This window comes from Ambystoma mexicanum, chromosome 9 (assembly GCF_040938575.1).
Source record: "Ambystoma mexicanum isolate Mex_15411 chromosome 9, UKY_AmexF1_1, whole genome shotgun sequence".
In the NCBI taxonomy this organism is placed as follows: Eukaryota; Metazoa; Chordata; class Amphibia; order Caudata; family Ambystomatidae; genus Ambystoma; species Ambystoma mexicanum.
The window spans coordinates 859211923-859236798 of record NC_090931.1 but is presented as its reverse complement, the minus strand read 5'-3'; the positions used below and the strand labels follow the sequence as shown (position 1 = coordinate 859236798).

Here is a 24876-nt window from a genome sequence, read left to right as displayed (position 1 = left end):
GGAAGCCTATGGGGGTTACAATATGTGGCACAGGAGTATCATCTTAATTCAATGTGCTTGCGAAGGGGTCTATGGTGGGGGGAGTTATGTTATCTTACAACAACTTGCAAAGTGCAGCAGTGGCCCAAAGGCATTGTAGCACGAAGTAGAGGGCCACCAACCAAAGGGAGGCCTGACAACCGTCAGAAAGGCAGAGAGGAAAAAGAGAAGCCCCACAAGTTACTGATTAAACCATAACGTTTCTAAGGAAATTCAGAAGTGTGAATGGTCCTCAGTCTTCTGTAGGGACGTAGGGACTCAGGAGACGTCACTGAGAAGCCCCCCCCCAAACTGTAGAACTTTGAGCAAGACTTGGCCAGCAGAGCTAGGATTCTGGCAGGTGGAATAACGTTTGATTTTCTGGCATGGAAAGACAGCTCTCATGCCATGCAGAGCCCGATGGACCAGACAAAGGATTTTAAATATAATCCTTTCGGCAGTCAGGAGCCAGTGCAGCTTCTGGAGCACATTTGCGGTTCTAGCACATTTAGGTGCTCCCATCTCGCCAGATGGGTGACTGCGTTCTGCACAACCTGCAAATGGTGAAGAAGCGTTTTGGCAGAGCAAAAAGAAGTGCATTACAATATTACAGCTTTCCCATGACAAGGGTGTAAACCACCAGGCCACGGAGATCAACAGACACAAGAGGGATGACCTTCCTAGGAGCTAAAGCTTGAAATCGGCAGCACAACATCTCACCTTGATCTGAGGGGGTGGAGGAGAGGGAGGCAGCAATGTTAATGCCCACATTCTTTACCGTAGGCACAGGGTCAAGTGAGCACAAGGCAGACGGCCAAAAGGCTGTGGACCAGGCAGAACCCTCCAAAGGATCAGCTCCCAGTACCATCACTTCTCTCTTGTCTGCATTGAGCTTGAGCCAGTTTCTAGGCATCCAAACTCCAATGTCAGGCAATCCGTTTTTTAAATGGGCAGCCGCTGCCGTCAAATCATGATCAAAACGCAAAATAATTTGAGTGTCATCAACGTAGACAACAAACTTGAAGCCATGAGCATGGATGAGTTTGGCCAGGGGGAGCACTGAGATATGAAACAGAAGTGGTGAAATAGCTGATCCTTGAGGGATGCTGGAGGTAAGACGAACCGGGTCAAAAGAAAAGAGAGGCAAGGACAAGGACTGGGTTCTATCAGATAAAAAAAGACCGAAACCATTCCAAGACAGAGCCGCCAATTCCAATCTCCCTGAGGCGTTGACAAAGAATAGCATGCTCAATAGTGTCAAATTCTGCGAAGAGGTCAAGTAAAATGAAAACACCAATTCCACCATGATCGAGGATCAGTGAGAGATCAGTACTGCCTCCAGCCCTACAGATAAGGGATGTAGCGCCCACTTTTACTCCCTAAAAATAGACAAATACTCTCAAATTATTAAAATAGGGAGTGAAAATACTCCCAATAAAAAGCAGGAAATGGACACGTAGAACCTTGTGCCCCTGCTCTCACCCACACAGCTCTAAGGACACGTTTGGACCAGTAGTGCATGTAGTCCCACACAAAGAAACTACTGTTAGTGCTTGATTGAAAAAGGTACACCTGCGTCTTCTAATGTGCATTATTAACTAGGTGCAAAGAAAGATGTATTTTAAAAAACTGATCTATTTTCCATTTACAACATAATTTTACTCGCTTATCAAATACTCCCATTGGAAATTGGACTTACATTTTTACTCCCTAAAAATAGTTTTACTCCCAACTTTTTAAAAAATAGGGAGTAAAATACTCCCACTTCCAAATCGTATCTGGAGCGCTGACTGCCTCACTTCTCATAAGGGGGTGAGCACCAGATTGAGTAGGGTCCAAGATAAGCTGGGACTCCACGTAATCTCTCAATTGGGGCATCACAATAGACTCAAGAACCTTCATCAAGGACCGCAGCAGTGAGACAGGGCATACGTTTTTGGGTACAGCAGAGTCCAAAGAAGGCTTTGTGAGCAAGGGGTTAACCAGTGCATGCTTTAGGAACCCTGGAATGGTACAAGTCTGTAGTGAATCGTTATCCAGGCCAGTAAGCAGCTCTGGAAGCCCTGGACCAATGGATTTCATGACTCAAAGGGGGACTTGGTCGGTTCCATGTGTTAACATCCCCACAAAAATATCACCATATAAGAATTGCGCCATTTGCTTGCGGCGATATTAACCCAGGGAACCTGCGGGAGATTCCCTGCAGCCCCCATATTATTTTAAAGGGAGCGGCGGACACCCCCACAACCCTCGCTCCTATTTCCCCCATAAATTATCCCCACAAATAATGCACCTATGGCCTTTCGGGGAACCATATATATGGCCATATTATTTGTGGGGATAATATTACCTGATACCACTGGATCAAAGGGAGAAGCAGATTTAAGTAGCCTAATATCCTGAAGAACTTGAGCCTCCTCGGCCATAGGGAAAGAAACATAAGAGGAGTCAATAGAAGAAGAAAGAGACGGCAGCACAGAGAGAGGGGCGTCTGAGCATCATTGGAAGCTAGAATATCCATGCGGATCCTCACAATCTTTTGGACAAGAAGTCAGAGAGCAGGTCAAAGAGGACTTGTGAAACCAACACCTTAGGTGTACTCATGGTGGGCAGAGACAGCTCCTGCAGTATGGCAAGAAGTTATTTTGAGTGACTTTGCGCTTCACTAATACGCTTACAGAAGAAATCAGCTTTTGCTTCCTTAATAGCTTGATGATGCACAAGCTATTGAGCTTTCAAAAGAGATTTGTCAGACTCTGAATAATCCCGGAGCCACTTGCGCTTCGCGAGTTCATAAAAAAGTTTAAGAGAGCGCAGATGTTCAGTAACCCATGGACCGACACCTTCTGAAGTCTCTTGAGCTGCCTGACAGGGGCAAGGTCGGCGGCTGCTAGGGTAAGGGCTGAGTAGAAAGCTGATAGCGGGTCCACACAAGACTTGGTGCAGCAGCCGCAAAATGGGTCTTAATCAAGCTGGCCAAACAGGCTACATCTACTTGACTCCAAGAGTGGAAAGACCAACACTTCGGGCTGGCCGGCACACTGGAGCCGGAGGTCATAAGCATTAAGAGGACACCAGAAGGGTCTGACCAGACTAACGGAAAAGCATTATGAACGGCAACGCTGTTAGCCTCTGTGAAAATTAAATCGGGGGTGTGGCCCTGTAGGTGAGTTGGACCTGACACCAGTTGGGACAGATGAAGGTCAGAGAGGAGATTAAGTAGATTAGCAGCATGACTGTCTGAAGGATCATCCGGCCACAGATTCCAATTGATGCAAAGCTGCAGCAACATTAGCAAAGTCGTTGGGAAAAGCAGAACCAAAGTGCGGTGGACGGTAAACAATGAGAAAATAATGTGTGACAGTAGGGGAAAAAGACAGCCGCGCAAACAGATGCTCCATTTTAATCTTCTGCTGGAGCGTAACCACTGAGCACTGAAGCTGGTTCTTGAAAATTAGCACCACCCCGCCTCCCGGGTGCTCAGAGGCACAGTCGGCATGCAAAATGGTGAACTGATCAGGAAGAGCATGATAAAGATATGGGGCTGAGCCATCCGACAGCCACGTCTCTGTTACACACAGGAGTTCTGGGGACTGAGTCTCCAGAAGCTCGTAGATGCCCAATTTATGGTGGACTAGAATAAGCAGGTGTTACAAAGAAAGCCATAGAGCAAGGAACAGTCTGACACAATTAGCGCCCTGTTATGCTCCAGAGAATGGTACCACGTAGCCGGTCAGCAGGTCGCCAGTGGAGCCAGGCTGCAAAGTGTCTCCTACGAATAACCTTGCCTGGCCGTGTCAGTCATTGAAATAGGAGGGGCCCCGAGGCCCACAGGGGCCCGGACGGTCACAGACAGGCTTGCCTTAAGCGCGACTTCGGCATGTTCAAGCCGAGCCTGCTGTGCCCATCCACTGCACTGCCGTTTCCCCAAGCACATATGTGCAGTGGGTCACATGCGGTGCATGGACAGAGGAAATAAAACTGGAAGAGAGACTTCCAATAAGAAGTGTTTCGGCAAAAAGTTAAAACACCTAAAACTTACATGAGCATCAATAAAAGTCCCACAAACACATTCACTCTGGATAAACCTAACGAGCAGCGAAAAGTGTAAACCCCAGTATTTAACTAGCATGCTTTCTAAACCTCGAGCAGCCTTAACGGTTATCTCTGCAGTACTGCAGTTTCCCCAAGCACATATGTTCAGTGGGTCACGTGCCGCGCACATAGAGAAGAAATAAGACTGGAATAGAGACATCCAATAAGAAGGGTTTCGGCAAAAGGTTAAAGCACCTAAAAATTACATGAGCATTATTAAAAGTCCCACAAACACATTCACTCAGGAAATATCCTGACGAGCAGCGAAATAGCAATTATAAGCCCTGGTATTTAACTGGCGTGCTTTCTAAACCTCGAGCAGTCGTACCAGTGCTTTGTGCTGATCGTGGTCATCTTATCGCTCAGGCGTGCACCGGTGTCTGATGCAGCAAGTGTAGGACATGTTGGGCAAGAAACTGGTGAGCGGAAGTAGAGAGAGAGAAGTTGGTTCATAGTTTGGTGGACCTAGGGAACTTGTTTTCATCTTGATTATATTGTAGGCCAATAGTGCCAACCCAATTCGATGGCCAAACAACAATTTGTTACAGCACAACAAACTTTTGAGGCTATTTGAACACTGTTTATCAGTGAGTATGTTCCTTCTTTTTTGAAAAAGCATAAACACAGAGGCGTCAATGGGGGGGGGGTGGGGCTGAGGAGGTTATAACCCAGGGTCATTGGTTGTAGCCCCGGATAGAAGCTCAGACGCTACAATCAAAAGGCTAGCTAGCCCCGAGTGCCTACATTAGCGTAGCCCCGGATCTTCTCCAGACCTAGCAACACCACTGTGAAACAAATCAAGTTTAGCATCAATAGTGTCCTTGTGAAGAATATATAATATGCTACAGGTGCAATTCTAATTTACGAAGCAAATTTGCAAACACAATTGCCATAGTATTCCAAAACAATTTAATAGAAAAAATGGCCTGCATGTGTTTCACACTACAAATGCAAATAATAATCACACAAAATATGTTTCTTCAGGCCCTACAAGAGTGTCCTTTTTTAACATAGAGGCAGAACTTTTTATATGGCTCCTTCGTAGCTGAGATAGGGCTAAGATCTTGCCTAAGTGTGCTCTAATGCATATTGTAAGATCCAGGTCTCCTCCTAGGTCAGGTGTCTGCAAACTTTGGCTCGCCAGATGTTTTGGACCACAACTACCATCAGCCCTAGCCAACCAAGTTAATGGTGAGGGATGATGGAACTCATAGTCCAAAACAACTGGAGAGCCAAAGGTTGCAAACCCCTATCCTAGGTATTAAATAGGTGATTTCAGATTCTCTTACTTCACTTAGAGCGTGATTGTCACACCTACCTATCTAAACAAAATTAGCAGGTCCGTTCTACAGGAATAATTTGATACATTTCCGTGATCCAGTATTTGTTTAAAAGTGATACAGCAATTTATCTCACCTCCTATGTATTATTATTGGATTAATTTAATTCCAGCTCTTATGGCCATAGCATTATTGAGCCTTATAAGGTTCCAATGCGATCAGTCACTTAAACAAAAGAGTCTGTGCCTGTAGGTTCTGTAGTGGTCTGCAGACTGTGTTCTTGTAGTGCCCACAACCCTGCTGCACCCACCAGTCACAACCAATTCAAGCTAAACTTTGAGATGTATGTTTATTTCAATGGACATACTCACTAATAAAAAGTGCCCGAATAGTATCTAGAGTTTGTTGTGTCGCCATGGGGCACATACATGCTCATTACGAGTATCCAAACCCTTTGAGTATGGTCGTGCAGTAACTACTGCATTAACGCACCACCATACTATGAGTTTGGCGAGAGGTGGGGGATTTATCTCAGTCTAAGAGCTGGAGGTAAATCTGCCACCTTTCCACAAAAAAATAGCTAGATCGTCAGAATTACCACCAGCGGTAATTCTGCTAAAATGCCATGAGAGACCAATGGACTCCAATAATGGGAACTAACACCGTCTACCATCGCTTGTAATCTGGCTGTAATTCCCCTAGACCAAGTGGCGGTAACAGTAATTCAGTTTGGTGGTAACGCTGAGATACCACCAAACTCATAATGAGGCCGTATAGTCCTGAACATCTAGTGAGCCGCAGGTTGCAGACCCCTGGTATGCTGTCCAGTAAAAGCCTGTAAACTGGGCACTGATAACTTGCATTGTGATCTGCATATGTGGGCAATGTCAGTGGAGTAGCAGGGAGAGGCCAGGCGTGGACAACGTAAGTGTCAGTGCGCATCAGTGCAGGTGCAATTACCACTATGGCAAAGACGAACCTACTGCAAAAATTCTATTCATTTTTGCATCAAGGCAAATTTCAAAATAGTGCTACTAAAATTAGGACCCTGGTGAACAAATACAGTGAAATATTTTTTTTGCAGTAGAGCAGTTTTTGTCCTCCTGCTAATTGCACCTGCACTCATGCAAATCTTTCTTCAGTATAGACAGGTCCTATCCTGGACCAGGCACGTCAGAAGTAATTTGGACACTTGAGAAAGTCTAGTATTGAAGCAAAGGAAATCTGCTGGTCGTCTGGGGTATGTCTGCCTCTGAAAGGAGCATAGGGATGGGACAATAGATGATGCCGTTTTCATGTACTGGCCTGTCAGTAGACCTTATAATTCCCGATGCAGACTGTATGTTCTGGGTTGAAATATGTTTCTGAGAGATAGATAGATAGAGAGAGAGGGGGCAGAGAGTTAGTTGCACACATCTCATCACCAGCCACCATGACCAGTCACTCTGAAAGAAAAGAGGTGCAAATGTGGCTTTCATCTTCCCAGACAAGGACCCGCTACAGAACATGTTTACTAGAATGTATCTCAGTGCTGTTTCTACGTCAGTAGTCTTACATTTGTGCATGTCAAACTTCAGTAACGAAAATATCTTTGAGTGGGCCACCATCAGTTGAAATACAGTGCCCAGATTTTAATGCCAAGTCTTTAATAATCTAAGCCTAGCACCCTTCACATTTAGGGGCAGGGGTTGCCCGGGATAAAATACAAGACCAAGGGAAACATGCTGTTTAGTAGATGGTGCCCCCCATAAAAATATGTTAGGGGACTTGTGTGATCCTCCATGATAGGACCAGCTATGCCGGGCCGATTCGAGGGGCGGGCCAGCGATGCAGCTGCCTAGGGCGAGGAGTTGGAAGCAACATTCCAAAGGCAGGTGTGAATCAGCCCTAACACTGAAGTTTATATCAAATTACCATAGTAATCCTGACAGCAGCAGAGGACAGTAGACTGCAGTGGCATGTCAGTTTCTCTTTCAGCCCATGCCCCTGCCACATGTACCAGGTTAGCCTTTGTTCATGTACCAAGCAAAACAGTAGCACCTCTTTGTCAGTGTAAATGTACCTTACCTTAGGTGGGTGCATGACAATGCTTGGCCAACATACGACCAGTAGCCCCCCAGGGTGAGATGTGCCAAGACTGAGGCAGATCTAAATGGGCAAGTTATGCCAAATACAACTAAAGAGAAAACTAAAGAGAAAGCAAAGGGACAAGAGAAGGGGACAAGGGAAGGGGGCCAAGGGAGGTTAGAGAGAGAATGGGAGAAACAAGGTGTGAAAGACAGGATGAGGCTACAGACCAGAAGGAAGTACAAAGAACATAAATACAGCCAGAAGGTGAACACAAATACAAAACGTGAAGAAGAAAAAAGGCAGAAAAGAGAAAGGGGGAAAAGAGTGAGGGAGAGAAGCAAGAGTCACATATGAAAGATGGCTGAAGGAAAGGGGATCAGAGCAAAGGAAATCATGGGATTGAGCGAACAACAAAAGGAACCGAGAGTGGAACAAAGACAAATAGACAGAGAGAAAGAGGGAGAGAATGCTGCAGAATTGGAAAACGTGTAGTAGAAGGAGGCCGGAAAGAGCGGTGAGTTGACAAAGCGAGAGAGATGAAGGGAAGGAAACATGTACAGCAAGGAGGGCATGGGTAAGCAAAGAAAATGAGGAGCTTTGTAGTGGATGATGGTTGGCAGATTAACTGCAAAGAAGGGAACACAGGAAGGCAACTCCTGGGAGAGAGATGGGGGAGATTGATGAGAAGTAATGCGCTAGGACGTGGTTGTATGGTGGGGGAGAGTTAGCAGTGCAGAAGGGAGCTTTGCACGCATGCTAGGTCTCATTTTAGCAGATTGCTCTGGGCACCACATTGCCGAGAAACTGCCCTATACAAATGCATAAATAAATGTTCAGAGACTGTCCTGTGCTGGACAGTGAGTTGAATAGCACCTTTACATAGGCCTCAGCTGCACCATGTGGTCTGAGTACAATTCTGAACAGATTTAAATTTTAATTTTATTTATTCAACATTTGTATGGCGCTTATGCAGAAGAAAGTGTTTCCAGGCGCCACAAGACAAAAGATGTGGGGGGTGCGGAGGGCAGAGGAGAATACAGCAATAACGTTCCTACGAGGCCTTGTGACATTCGGATCGTGCAAGTGCAGTAAAAAGTGCAGGGGGAGGGGGAAGATCAGGAGGAAGGGATGGATAGGGTGGAAAGGGGGAATTGCTGGAGGGAGCGGGCCAGGGCTGGGCAAGTGCCAGGGGCAAAACCAGGGGGTAGTGACACGTGCCAGGGCAGGGGTGGAACGGCCTCAGAAGGCTAGTCAGGGAAGGGGGCCTGAGGGCAAGTTGGTGCAGGGGAGGACTGGTTGAAGGATGGCCTGACCCCAGTAAGACTCATAAGGGTACACAGGCAACCAGTCACAGCAATAGGAGAAAACTAGCAGGGGGAGGGGGTGAAGGAGGAGGAGAAATGGAAGGTCTTGAGAAGCTTCCATAATTTAAGGAAATCCGGTTCAAGTGGGGAGAAGCAGGGAGGCTGTTCCACAGAGAGGCTCCTGCCGAAGAGAGAGAGATCTACCCCACACTCTCTGCTTGGAGAAACGTCTGATATGCAGAGAGTTAGAGCAGGGGGGTGTTAGGGAGAGAGAGTTGGATGCAGTGAAGTCCCAGGCCTCATAAGGCCTTGTGGATGATGCAAAGGGTCTTGAATTTGATCCTTGAGACCACTGGGAGCCAGTGGAGAGATGTTAGGGCTGGAGAAATGCGGTCCCTGGGTTGAGTCCAAGGATAAGTCTTGCAGTCCTATTCTGGATTAGTTCAAGGGAGGAGAGAGGTAGATTTAGGAAGAGTAGTCAAGCCTTGAGAGAACCGGAACGCTAGAGACATTGTGTTTAAGGGGGAAGGTGAGACAAGAGAGAATGCCTCTAATGAGGTAAAGCTGATAATTGGCCTTCTTGGCAAGGCCAGCAATATGAGGAGAGAAGGAGAGAGAGGGAGGAGTCAAAGATGACACCCAGGTTTTTAGCCTCACACAAGGGTGAGGGGAGGGGGCACAATAAGGGCAGCCAGAGTGTAGGTGGGAAGGAGGGTATTGAGTGCCAATGAGAAGGGTCTCAGTCTAGCTGGCGTTAAGGCAGAGATCATTAGTAGCGCACCATGCCTGAATAGCTGTCAGACAGTCGGGAATGAGAGAGGAGGGAGAGGAGGAAGAGGAAGGAAGCTTAAGATGAAAATCTATTACACGTTTATACGTGCAATAGAAAAATGCAATGTCCAGGAGTTTTATGTTGTGCCACTGTGGATCCAATCCTCGATGTGGAAACACTGATCTGATTTCCAAGCACATAGAATAATTTGTTTTTAGCTAACATACACCTTCTGACCATCCAGACTTTGTTTGCTTTGGACACATGTACCATTTTAGCATTACCCAGGATGAACCTAGAGCCCACCATCGGTACTTCAGTTTCTAAAAGAAGGTTTATTCTCTCAGACACGCTTACTACCTGTCCTGAATGGATGTTTGTTAAGTGTCATGTAGACAAAATGAAAAATATTATCAAGGCAAAGTGCCACTCTCTGATAATCCTATAGAGCCAGGAGAGGGCGCAATTGTACCATAATATACCGACTGGATCCACCAAGTTTTCAGAACACTTGCATTAGAAACACTGTCCACACAAATAACGCAGGCTATTCTTTCTGCCTCCCAAAATACCCTGATGCACATCCAATTTGACCATCTCGTGTTTGCTTTTGCAGACAATCTCTGTGTGTTTCCCAGCTTTAGCACAGCTTCGTCTGAATAGCAAAGATCAAGTATCATAGGTGCAAAACTGAAGACTCAACAAAAGATCACTCTCAATCCTCTCTATTACAATCATGGACATAGGAAATAGATGGGACAGGGGGCATAACCCCCCCCCCATTTTAAGCAGAGGGATACATTATGATTTACCCCCCACAGAATCTGGAGCAAGTGAAAAGAAAGGTTGTTTATTTGTCCAATCTGGAAGCATGGCTTTCTGTTTAGAAACTTCCCTTTCTTTTACCAAGTGCTAGAAATGTAAACAGACCATGCTTAACTTCATTTGAATTTCCCATTAAGGTCACTGGTCTGTGGAGTAGGGGATGAGTGGGGACGCCTAGCTGGATGCTGTCACACCCTCGCCCACCTCCCAGTATGAGGCTGGAGGGCAAATCCGAGAAATCAAAGGCATTCTTCAGAGCATCTTTTCAAAGATAGTGACAAGATTTTAATGGTATTTGTATGATTCAGAGTTTAAAAGATATTAATATTCAAATAGAATGGCTGCAATTATGTAATGTACTAAAAGCAAATAAAAGTAATTGTATCCCTCCTCGTCCCTCCCATATCCACTGATCTGTGACAAAAGCACAGGCGGGCACATCTTTGGAGTGACAAATGATTTCAGATTGGCCTTCCCCATTTACTGTTACATTTCTTTATTTAGATTTAGCAAGGTGACAATTGCTCTCATGTTAAACACATACTGGTTAAATTTGTATGTGATGGGTTGGAGAGGAGACATGTGCCTTTGTACCAGCAGGTTACTAAAACGTCACACTTTAAGAAAGAGGGTGCTTTATTAGCAGTACATGCTGAGGGCCTGACCAGAAATCTGTTGCAAAATTGATATTTCACAGTTTGCCACAGGGAGAAGATGTGACAGTTGCTTCCGGAACATACCATTCTTACATGAGAGGAGTCTTTTCCTAACCTTTTTGGTTGGGAGGGCAAAACCTCTGCAAATCACAGCCCAGGTACAGAATGAAAGCACAGATCAAAGACAGATGCTTGAGTATAACCTCATTCACCACCTGAACAAAAGGAGTCTTGGCTGAGCTGCAGTTTCCCAACCTGAGCTGAAGGAGCTTTTCAGTCCCTGGCCCTGGAAACGCTACTTCCTGGTCCGATTTCTTTCTGGACGTACTTGTCTGCCCCTGGAGGAGATCTGCCGCCTGCTGACTTCGCCACTCACCACAGAGCAAGCCTGGCATCAGAACCTTTACACATTTCCAGTTGAAATGTGCCATGGAGCTTTGGGGGCCAGGAGCAAGTGCCCTGGGTTGGAAGACTTATGAAACAGAAACAAAACCATTTAATTTGGGACATTAAATGTGCACAGCGTGCACATTGCAGACCGCCAGCCTCCTTCTGGCAGTCTCTAGAAATGCTCTTAGCACTTTGTTGTCTGTTTAATAAGAATGCCCCATCATTAGCAGCCTACTGCCAACGAGCAATTAATAGCGTTTTAGGGGACTTTTAGTGTTTCATCCCCTGCTGGCTGCCTTCCCTGTGATAATATGCAGCTATTAACCACCTCACTGCATTCTTTTAACTTTGTTATAATTTAAGCACCCCACGTGCACCTCTGGCTGTTTCTACTAGTTGTAAGACAAAGGAGGCTCCCAACAAGCATGCTGAAAATCCCCATCAGTCTCAATACATTTCCAGCTGCCCCTGCCCCAGAGCTACTTGCCATACTGACCCAGATTCTTCAGTGGCCCATAAACACATGTAAATGTGTGCTTGTGCAATTTTGCTGGACATTTACTACGTTGACATGATATAGGTGGTAAAATAGCTTAGTGGGTTGATGCACCAGCTGCATCCCATCTCATCAGAGCCAACTTAGACTTTCATCCTACTGAACGTGATCAAGACATAAGACGCTGCATGATTGTGTCAGGAAGTGATAAAAAACAATGTAATATTTTGAATACATGTTGGCTACAAGTTGACACAGCAAAACTTCTTTAAAAAGTGTGAGAAAGGCTTTTCTTTTTGATCTGTTGGGTAAATTGAAAGGAAATGTGTTCTGAGATGTGTTCGCCATTATGGACCTCCTTTAACTATAAAGCATGAAGCAGTTACAGCATTTGCTCAAGTGTGCTTTGGCAATTAACCTGCCAGAACTGATCAGTGAGATCATAGCATTGCACATTCGCTAAACCCCAACACCAGCTAACGCAAGCCCCTAACCACATACACAAATCTCCCCAGCTTTGTGTATACACCAACCCATGCACTGCACATACACCATACTCCATGGCACACCTGCACCACCTAGCACTGTGCCTAAACACCTCCCCACTGCACTGCACACTCACTGCCAAGCACAATTCATACACACCGCCCCACTGCACTGCACACCGACACTGCTCTAGACTCACACCATCCACTGCACTCCACTACACACATGCACACAGCCCCAACACTGCTCTACATTTGCTTCATCCACACAATGAATGAACGGACACCACCCCAGCCCTGCTCTTCACACACTTCCTCCCGCACTGTGCTCATACCATCCCCAAACTTCATGCAGTCTTACATCCCCAAAACTGCTCTGCACACACTGACACACTGTCTCCAGCACTCACGTATGGGTTCTTTTACTGCACACTTGCTCACACCCTGCCCACAGTATTGTACTGTACACACAAATCAACCTCACCACCACACACATTGTCCCCACCACTTTGTTGAAGTGAAAAAAGACACACTAACCACACCACGATGAACGCACTTCCCCAGAAATGCACGCACATACTGCCCCAAGACTGCACACACAAAATGCCGCAGCATTGATTACACACACAGCACTGCTTCAAATGGCCTCAGCACTAACCGGCATGCACACATCACCAGCCCAGCACTGCACAGACACCCACGCACTGCCTGAGTACTAAACAAACAGCACTCATCCCCAAGGATCTGTGCACACACCACCCTCAGACCTGCACTGTGCACACACACAATTTTCCAGCAGAGCACTCCACACATATCTCCCTGCAACTCACTCTGTCCTAGCACAACACATATTCATCCCACTTTATCCACACACACACACACCTACAGGATATGTCTGTGAGGGCAAACAGACATACTGAGTGATATAAGGTTCCAATGTAGTTTGTGTAGCAGTAGCTCCAAAGGTACATTAAGAAAGGAAACGCATCTGGGTTATTTGATTGTTGAATCTAAAATTGTTTTTTGGAGACAACCGTAGGCTTCTCCCCCTTATGCCCAATGTTACAGGAGTCCAGCAGTGCAGAAACATATCTCTGAACTTTATTTCCTGATTTGGAGGAACCTCATTCAAATGTCTTCAAGTCCAGCACATCAGTTGAACACTATAACAATATCACATCCCCCTCACTACAACTACATCGAGATCTGCAAAGAAATTTAGAGAACTGTGTTTGCTTAAGATCCCTGTTGCTAGATTCCAAATGCACGAACATTTATTTTAGCAGTGCACGCACACTTTATTTCTGTTTTGATAATAATTACAATCATCTTTAAATTTTGTGCCATAGCTGAGACATCTACAACTGATTTTAAGTGTATCAGTGTTTTTAAAACTGCCAATATTTGGTGTTCTTGCTTATGATAAATCTAACAGCACATATGTGTAAAGGGGTTTTAACGCTTCAGAACGTAGCCCTGGAGCATCCCTATGACAGATTGGAATGCGCCTGAAGCAAAGTCTCAAAGGTGTCCCCAGTCCTCCCAGATTTTGAGTGCCTCCTACGCCCCTGATCTGTTAAGGTGGGTGTTGAGTCAAAACCTGATCGTCTTCACTTTGTGCACTTATCTTATAATTATCTAAATACTCCAGGCAATGTGAGCTTCTGCCAGCAGTGCCCAGTCAGTGATATAGGGCACTGGCAGTGTTAGAATCCTCCCAGTCAAACCCCTGGCACTGCTCTGGGCTATAGAGTGCACTGTCTCGGTGAGATTCACACTGATTATAATTGTTCTTTTATGACGCTCTTAATACCGGAGACCAGTTTCTAAGCGCGCGACCGCGTTTCGAACCTGTGTTGCTATGTGTTGTTTTGCTTCCAAGACAAGCGCGTTGGCCCTTAGCTATCCTCACGGCACAAAACAGGCTGCTGGGTTGCATATCAGTGACTGAGCCCTGCTGGAGGGGGCACAAACTGCTGGGGCCATAGTGCACTAACAGTGCACTGCTGCGATCCTGTAGCATGACAGTACACTTCCAGGGACCCCACACTACTAGAATCAGTTGACTCTGACAGCAGTGGTGTGTCCAGGGAGTGGCCTGGGGTGGCACGTGCTACTCCTGGAATCTGATTGGCCACCCCGGGTGCTACCGCGTTATTCTAAACTATGATCATTATATGTGTGTGCGTGCTCGTACTTCATACCACCCCTGCCTAAACCAGTGCCCCACTTGGGACACCCCAGTCAGAAGAGTCAGGACACGCCACTGACTCACAGGGCACTGCTGGAGGAACCTCACACTGCTGGCAGCCTGTGGCCCTTTACCAAGCAGTGCTGGAGGAAACTTGAATAATTCTATAGAACTGACACTGGATTTCTGAAATAGGCGTACACTGCTAGGGTCCTTTGGCTATGAGAGGAGACTGCTGGAAAAACCTAGAACTGATTAAGTCTTATGGCAGTGATAGGACATTGCTGGGTGAAGTTCAAACCTATCAGACCCTGCCGACAAACGGATCACTGCTCGAAGGGTCCATACTTCTAGGGTGCCACTGCACGCACAGGGCACCATTGGGGTCCTATTGACTAAAAGTCACTGCTGGAGGCAGCGCACACTGCTGGGGCTCACATGGGCGGAGTCCTGCAGCAGTGACAGGGCATAACGAGGAAGACCATGTGGGTAGAGTCCTATAGAACTAGCAGGACAGTGCTGGGGGTCCTGTAGTGCTGACAGTGTATTTCTGAAAGAAGTTCACACTGCTTGAATGCTACAACATGAACCGTGTAAACCACTGGAGGTCTAGCGCACAAGCTAACACTGCTAGAGGCCATTTCTGGGGAACGCTTACACTACTGTGCTCTATCTTTTTATCTAAGCCACTGCTCTTCAAACTTTGGGGCTAGCCCCACGGTGGGGCCCGAGGTTTGTGCAGGGAGGACGCTAGGCTCGTCAAAAAGGGAGTACGGTGACGGCTTATAAAAGAAAATATACGCAGGTATGTAATATGCCCGGCAGCAATATATGCTCTCAAGGGGCTTATCGCGGGGCGCAGCATAAAAAAGATTGAATACCACTGATCTACGCCAAGGCAGTGAGGTGCAATGAGAAATATAAAAGCACAGGTCCTTTGTAAAGTGCTTTATCATAACTCATCATGGCCAGGGCAGAGACTGGGAAAAATGAATATCCCTAATTGAAGCAGGTTTGAAGGGGCAACACAGAAGTTCCATTTCCAATGTATCTTCCCCTGCCGCCTCCAAATCCCAGCCGAGCCTGGGTTAGGGGCGCGTCAATTCATTCGAACCCTAGTCCTTCGAGTCCTGATGGAGGGGAGTCATCAGGTTCTGCACTAGGACATGAGCACCTGCCAGTTCTGAAAGGCTCGTTTAATTGGTTTTTAACCTGGCCTTGTTTTACTGGGGGTTTTTGAGCTTGTAAATGTATTTTATTTCAGTTTGCATACTTGTACTCTGTATATGTTTATTGCACACCCACCCTCCAGCTCCCACTGTCCTCGGCCAGGCGTGTGCTTTATATAATGTTAGACTATATCAAACAAAGACCAAGGGTCCAAGCATGAGTGATGAACGTCCCCTCCAGTCTGCTTAGCCTGCCGGTCTCAGGTTTGACCACTCTCCTGCTCTGCACGCATGCGCCTTGCTATGTCTGTCAAGTGTTTGATGCACCTATGTCGCCGATCCATATTCATTTCAATGTCCCCTTTGCACAGAGGAGTATGCCAGTCTCCTGCAGGACAACCAGGGCACCCTCGCGACAATCATGCCCCTCATCAAGCTGTTTGCCAACTTGGGTGACTGCTTTTCATACGACCGCCTCCAGTCCACGAACAGCACGGAGAGCCTGGATGCCACCGCTACCCAGCTACGTCAGCAGAATACACTCTTCGCAGGTAAGTCGCAGAGAATGAAAGAGGGTTCATGGGATTTATCACCCGTATTGGAGTATCAATATGATGGCCTATTCCTGTATTGCCTCTTGTGGAGATTACCCGAATACCTGCAGTGGCTTTCAAGGTGTAACACGGTATCTATTTGGATCTACGTTAAAACAACGTCTTCCGAAAAGCTCGAGCTACAAAATTACGAAGCCCACTTCTTCGCATCTCGCAACTCGAGCTTTTTTGGCAATGTTTCAATTGTCTCCCGCATTCCCTTTAATGTATGCGGGGGACCCCTGCTCGCCCAGTTCGGCCGTTTGGGATTCCGTATTTTTTTACCTATGCCGAATGCACCGTAAACGTGCATTCACCATTTTGTTTCCGATGTTCTGGGGCAATACCTCTATTATGAGTGTGTATAGACTCCTGCAGTGATAAGAAAATATTATTGTACCAGTGAAATTTGCAGATTCATGTAACACACAAGGTGTGAAAAAGCACGAGTGGCCTGGGGTTGTGTGGGTGGATGGACTTACTAGGCCAGTAATAGCCTACCAGCGTTGTCTAATACTGGCCTGTTAAGCCCACTTTGTCCAGCGATTAATGCTATTAGCACCTCAGCCAAAAATCCAGGGTGCTAAATAAAATTTGTATTTAAGGAAAATCTGCTCTGCACGCACTGCACGTGCCAATTTCCTTTAAACCAGTACAAACAAAGATGGCTGCACCTGGAATTAGTAAAGTGAATGTGTACCGAGTCCTTTTACTATTTCAATAGTGTTGAGCACTGAAGCATCTGTCAAGCAGGGGATCATGGTGGAGGAAACCAGGAGAGTAGGTAAATGGTCTGACGGCCAGGGTACCAATTTATGGGAGCAGGATATTTGGGGGGTAGCAGGCAAAGGAGCTTATGAGCGGCCGGGACATCCAGCTGAAAAGAAAATGCTAGCTGTTGAGAGAGACGCTAGTGACTGGTATGGAACATGGGCTTTCATTGCCAGAGTCAATTTATGTTCCTGGCCACGTGATTGGCTAGCACCTATCCCACAAATGCTAATAAAGCATCGCTATTTCCCCCTTGGTCCAACAGCTCATTTTTGCGGTATATCCATGACTCTGTCTTTCCCCTGCCCAGACCGTAATCCCGTGTATCCTCTCCCATGTCTCTTCAGGAGCACCCTTAACAATCTATCGCTCAAATTCTATCCATATTGTGCCTATTACTGTAGCATCTTGTCGTACAGCACTCGGCTACTTCAAAGCTAGATTGAGCAATATAAAATCCAACGCATATATGTACTTACCTCTGTACACCTTGTGTTAGGACTATAAATAATTGACCTGTGTTCTTTTCTTAGTCTGTGTCGTCCACAAGTTATTTACCATTGTTTCTCTGTCCTCAATGGATTTCCTGTCTGTATCACTCGTTATCCCCCTTACTATCTAGGGTACTCATTTATGGGATTCTCCTGTCTGTTTGTCTGCTCTGTGCAGTGTTTTTGAAAGTGTACTCTTAGGGGCTCGTTATGAGTTTGCTGGTATTCCAGTGGTAAATCTGACCGCCAAACTCAATTACTGTTACCGCTACTTGGTCCCGTGGAGTTACCACAGGATTACAATTCACCATTTTTGAATTCCATGGGATTCCCTGGGGATTTTTGGCATATTTACCATTGGCAGACATACCATGTGATAAATCAACTGATTGTTGGAGGTAAAGTGGAGTATTTACCTCCAGCAACCCACCACTTTTTTCCCGAACCGCCAAACTTATAATGAAGCCCATTTGTCTGTAATTGTCTATAATAAATAGAAACACAAATAATGCAGCATCAGTGCAGAACATTACAGCGAGTCTGTGATGTGTGAGGAGTTAGGAGGTTACACAGTCTCCATTAGTGATTCTGACTGTGACACAGATTCAATGGCACTGATTCTCAAAGACTTCCACTAGATCGGATCAGAAGATGCCTGTGAGCATCTGAAATGTGCGCCTGCTTCCTTATTCCTGATTTAGAAAGCCAAAACCTGGAGCAACCCTGGAGATGCCTAGAGCTTCTCTGGGATGCTATTTAGCACATATTTGTGAAGCAGATTTGCTTGTGAGCATCTCGTTCATGCTCCATGCCAGGGATGTCAATTCACCAAAATGACAGGGGTAGCGGAAGTGACATCACACGACCCTTGACCTCTGATGACATCACAGGAAGTGATGGCATCTGACCCCACCCTGAAGTGAAGTCACGGGAAGCAATGGGACACAACCTTTCACCCCTTGAAAAAACAGGAAGTGACATCACGTAGCATTGTTTCCAAGTGCACTGTGAAAAATATAGTTACGGATCACTGTAAAGTGATATACATTGCACACAAGAATGTATCACCATATATATTGTTAATATCAGTGCGTATAGGCCCATATTACCAAAATTACTGTAAATGCAAGCAGACATCCAGCGCCAACCGTTAATAATATGTTATTATATAGCACTTACGCACTTCGTATAGAACAAATATACCTAAAATATCACTCAACCTGTGTTGGTACACATTTATCAACCTCAGCAGGAAAAAAGGCTGAGTCGACCTTGCCGGGAGTCGAACCTGCATCCTGCAGATGGCACACACATTGCATCATCAAGCGCTCTACCCACTGAGCTATTTTACCAGCTATGGCTACCAGAAAACCAGCCACTCCAGAAACAAAGAGCCACATGCTGCTGGCCACAGCTCATGGGCCTTAAGAAAATATATTTTTTTTTAGGGGTAGCAAGGGAGACCACAGGAGTAGCCTGCTCCATGCATCCCCAGATTTGCTCCAATTTTAGAGTGTGTGAATCAGGTGTAACATTAATGGAGCACATAGGAGTTGCTTACAAGAATCACCTCATATGTTCGAGTCCAAATCGTTGGGAACCAAGACGGTCCGTAGAATGCTTAGGAGTGGCAACGAGCCAATGGCATGCGCAGAATAAAATACAGTAGCCAGCAAGGCTGTCGGTGGACGAATGGATAAATGCAGTGCTTCTAGGCAGCGTAACACAGCATTGAATGGGTGCACAGCTACATAACGTGCTGTGAAATTATGTAACCCTCTGTGTACCGCGATGCACAGATTTATAAATGTGCGGATGGTACAACACCGAAAATAGAGTGATGCACAGAATTCTTTTCTTTCTTGAACCCCGAAGGGTTTCCATCTATCGTCTTGTAGAAGCGTGCCCCCCAGAGTCAAAGCACGGAACTGCACAACACAGCCTTGAGCTCTCTGCCAGCTCCATCTGCCTGTAGCCCGAAGCGGCGGATCAACAGAATACTAGTCTCCCCGCCGGTGCCTTTGCTCACACACTGCTTGTCTAATCTTACGCTTTCCGTTCGGGAAACGAACCCCGGGAGGAGCCGTCATCCATTTTTTTAAAGGATGCTACAGCTTGTGAGGCTCCCTTGTCACAGGCAAGAAAGACCCTTATCCGAACGTTCAGGGGTTTTCGGGAAACACTGCGTTTTGGATGGCTGCGGTGTAATTCTTCTTTTCCCAAGAACTGTTAAAATCTGAGAAGGTGGGCCCATGGAGAAGGGGCTGGGTCAGTGTCAGTCAGTCTATACATCAGACATTTAAGAATGATTTTTGACTGCCACCCCAAAGAATACACGTTTTTTAAAAAAACAATATTGCAAGGATGTAGAGTTGCAAGGTTTCTTGGAGGTTTTCAGCGCTCTCAAGTTGTCTCGCATCCCGCTTTCGCAGCCCATCCGTCCAGTTTTTCCCTCTCGTTCTGGGACTTCTTTTGTCACTCAGTGGCTCAGCCACTTAGATCGCTGCCTAAGCCCCATGGCTGCCATAGGATTTAGGAATAGTGAGGGGTGACGGGCAAAATATCAAGATCAACAAAGCTGTCTGCTCTATGGAAAAGGTAGTTTACTGGCATTTTTACTACTGATTTTAAGGGCAAGGGTTTCATGCAGTGTCATCATTACTGGTGTTAAGGACAAAGCAACATAAGTGTCCTTGAATGTGGATTCTAGCCCATATTGGCACATGCTGCATGGACATGGATTCTTGCAGTGTCATTATTATGGCATTAAGTGCAAATCAGCATGAATGCTCTGATGTGCGGATACGGGGATATGTTGGCTCAGACTGCATGCATATGTTTTCTTTCGGTGGTATTGTTACTGCTATTATGGTAAATCAATATGAGCATTCTTAGATGGGGATACTGTTCTATATGGGAATCATGGGATATATAGGCAGAGCATGAATGGACATGGCTTCTTACACAGTGGTTTAATTACTGCTATCCAGGACAGAGCAACATGAGTGTTCTTGGATGTGAATACTAGCCCATATTGGCACATGCTGCATGGACATATATTCTTGCAGTGTCATTATTATGGCATTAAGTGCAAATCAACATGAATGCTCTGATGTGCGAATACTGGGATATGTTGGTACAGTCTGCATGGCTGTTTTCTTTTGGTTGGGTTATTACTGCTATTATGGTTAAAGCAATATGAGCATTATTAGATGGGTATACTAGTCTATATGGGAATAATGGGATATATAAGAAGAGCATGAATGGACATGGCAACATGAGTGTTCTTGAATGTGGATCCTAGCCCATGTGGGCACATGCTGCATGGACATGGATTCTTGCAGTGTCATTATTATGGAATTAAGTGCAAATCACCATGAATGCTCTGATGTGCGGATACTGGGATATGTTGGTGCATCCTACATGGATATGTTTTCTTTCGGTGGTATTATTACTGCTATTATGGGTAAAGCAATATGAGCATTCTTAGGTGGGGATACTGGTCTATGTGGGAATAAGGGGATATATAGGCAGAGCATGAATCGACATGGAAACTTGAGTGTTCTTGAATGTGGATACTAGCCCCTATGCGCACATGCTGCATGGACATGGATTCTTGCAGTGTCATTATTATGGCATTAAGTGCAAATCAGCATGAATGCTCTGATGTGCAGGTACAGGGATATGTTGGTGCAGCCTGCATGGATATGTTTTCTTTCGGTGGTATTGTTACTGCTATTATGGGTAAAGCAATATGAGCATTCTTAGATGGGGATACTGGTCTATGTGGGAATAAGGGGATATATAGGCAGAGCATGAATCGACATGGAAACATGAGTGTTCTTGAATGTGGATACTAGCCCCTATGCGCACATGCTGCATGGACATGGATTCTTGCAGTGTCATTATTATGGCATTAAGTGCAAATCAGCATGAATGCTCTGATGTGCAGGTACAGGGATATGTTGGTGCAGCCTGCATGGATATGTTTTCTTTCGGTGGTATTGTTACTGCTATTATGGGTAAAGCAATATGAGCATTCTTAGATGGGGATACTGTTCTATATGGGAATCATGGGGTATATAGGCAGAACATGAATGGACATGGCTTCTTACAGTGGTATTATTGCTGCTATCCGCGACAGAGCAACATGAGTGTTCTTGAATGTGGATACTAGCCCATATTGGCACATGCCACTTCTACATGGTATTTTACAATTACAGCATTATAGCATTAAGGACAAAATAATCACGGGGCTCCGACGTGCGGATACTGGTATAGATTTGCACAGACCTTATGGAAATGTGTTTTTGCAGTGGCAATATTTATGGATTCATGTTCAAAGAGACATGAGCATTTTCATGTGGGTATACTTGCATACATGGAAACAATGTGATATGTTGCTACAGCTGGAATAGACTTGTCTTCTAATAGTTGCATTATTGGCAAATACAACATGAGTGTTTTTTTACGTTGTAATACTGATATATATATTGTCAGAAGCAGCATCGTACTGTCTTCTTATAACGGCATACTGGGTCCATCGAGCCTGGGGAGGACAGCTCAGGGGCTCCGTGCTCGCCTTCGTAGCAAGATGACACGGATCATCACCGGTTTGATCCCCGGGTCGGTGCTTAGAGACCTCTGTGTATTAAGCGTGTTATAAATAACCTATCATATCTCATCTCACAAACAGCATGAACGTGTCTCCTTAGACTGCGAGAATGCTGGCATACATTGGCAAGCTTATGCAATCTGAAACGTGGTGCAGTATAACATCCTTCTAGCACAACATATTGTGTGGGCGAAGGCATCATGAAAACGTGCTTCAAATTGATCCTCTGTAGTATCAGTGTGTGCCATCTTTTGGATTATTTTAATGTGACCCATTATTTGAAAAGAAATCCTCAGATGGACCCGCCTCCCCCCAATCCCCACCTCGGACCCCACATGGTTTGGTTGGGAATCCCTCACTACACCCAGTCATTTGTGCACTTCATTGTAAATATTTATGCCCCAAGAATGAAACAATTCACCAGGTCCTCTCACCCTGTTCACGACATCTGAAACTAAGTAATCAAGCATTCTAATGGGTCTGTATGAATATCTGCCTGTTTGTGTTATTGGAGTCACCCTAAAATCGTTTTTATAAGGCATTAGCCATGCAAAGGTCTGCAGTTATTTTTTTCAAAATATGTATTCATTCATTCACCATTTGTACAGCTCTACAGACAGAAACATGTTTCCTTTTAAAGTGCCAGGGAAGTGGAGGGCGAAAGGTGGAGTCAAAGTAACAGTGCAAAGGAGTTAGCGTTAGCTACAATGAAGTGCAGTCACATTCTAAACGTGCATATGATTGCGGTTTACTTTCACAATTCAAGTGTCAGTGTCACAGGATTTTAGTGCAAAAGGACAAAAGTCCCTAGGCATCCCCTTAGGAATATCGATGGCGTGCAGGATATCCTTAAGAAGATGCTGTGGGCCGTGCCGTGCGAAGGTAAAGGATTAAGTTGGGAGGCATCCAATCAGATTGGAAAAGCACTCTGAAAATGTGTCCTTTTTTAGGGTTTGGCTCAGAGCTGTCACTTTAATGAAATTGTATGTGGCCACATTATTGCTGTGGCGACAGGTTAATGGCAAATGTGCTTGTATTCTTATCCGCCTAAGTGGATCTGTAATTATTCCCTCCTTGTGTTTGCTTAGGGCATTGTCATTTTCTGAATTGAAAAGTGGTCAATATTTTCAGTGAAGAGGAATGAATGTCTCCCTGAATTAGCAGACATAACCAAGCATAGTGCAGAAGCCCTAACTAATGTACCGTGTACCCAGGGAATTTCCCCCCTAAGGATCACTTTTTAAATAAACAGTTCAAATGGTGCATTTAGCAACAGTCTTTGAGTAAATGGGTTAAATGGGTTAAAAGCAATACAATTTACAGTTGGTTTCTAGGATAACATGAAAACATCCAGTAAAGGCCAGTTCCCCTGCAGTACAAAGACATATTTTACAACACTTTTAGCATGCCTGTGTGTACAACATATGCAGGCAATGCCCTTGTAAATCCCTTTCCTGAACCTGTGCCGGTATGCCAGCATAGCCACCGTGTATCACATTTATGATGCTTGCGAGTTCAAATTTCTTTTATGTTGCACACATATTATAAGCCAGAATAGCCACTGTAAAGCCCCCTTCATGTTACCCTGCACACAATATATGCCCGCATTGCCACAGCATATTATTTTCACAATGCTGCATCCACATCTCATGCCAGCATTCATACTGTAATTCATGTTAATGTTGTACTCAAAATGTATGTCCCCATTGCCACTGGTAATCACTTTCATGAAGCTGCGCCCACAATATATGCCAGCATTACCACTGTTTCCCATACATTTTGCTGCATGAACAATATATATCAGCATTGCCGCAGCATAACATTCATGATGTGGCACCCGAAATGTATGCCAGACTTGCCACTCTAAATCACATTGATATTGTGCACACATTATATACCAGCAATGCACTTAAATTACCTTCATGAACATTGGGAGCACAATATATACCAGCATTGCCACTGTCCATCACTTTCATGATCCCTCAGCCACAAATTATGCCAACACTGATACTGTAAATTACTTTAATGTTGCACTCACAATACATAGTTATATTATCACTGTAAATCACTTTCATGAAGCTGCACCCAATATATATTCCATCACTGCCACTGTAACTCACTTTTATGAAGCAGTACATAAAATATATTCCAGCAGTGTCATTGTAAATCACTTTCGTGCAGTTGTGCCCACAATTTCTGCTAGCATTACACTGTAAATCATGCTCATAAAGTTGTACCCACAACATATGTCAGCACAGTACTTTTAGTTAGCTACTCCTTGACCATCATTTATTTCAAAACATATCAACTGCTTCACACAAATGAGCCCCAAAAAGGGTGGGATGCATCGATGATGGCTAAACATCTTTGAGTGATGTCAGTTATTGGTGCAATGTGTCAGTGATTGCTGAATCTTGTCTGGAAGAGGTTTACTGGAAAAAGCCCTAAAACTAAACATATGACTATGCTTGCTGACCATCCCTGAGAGATTCCTGTTTTTGACTGGCCAACCCATCATTAAGAAGAGGAAACATGTCAATTGTTGTTGAACATCCTTGTGAACAGTATTTTGATTTAAATTCAGTGTTTGTCTGAGTCTGACCTTAGTGAGTATTACTTCACTCTGTGCTTTATCTTGGAATGACTGAAAATGTG

General features: G+C 45.2%; 1 protein-coding gene across 2 annotated transcripts in view; it reads left to right on the top strand.

The window, feature by feature from the left end:
• ABCA12 (ATP binding cassette subfamily A member 12) overlaps positions 1-24876 on the top strand; it is a 700854-nt gene that overhangs the window by 432934 nt on the left and 243044 nt on the right. For both annotated transcript variants that reach the window (XM_069615933.1, XM_069615934.1), the window contains exon 25: positions 16123-16302. In XM_069615933.1, the coding sequence (XP_069472034.1) occupies positions 16123-16302 (180 nt within the window). The remainder of the gene's footprint in view (positions 1-16122; positions 16303-24876) is intronic.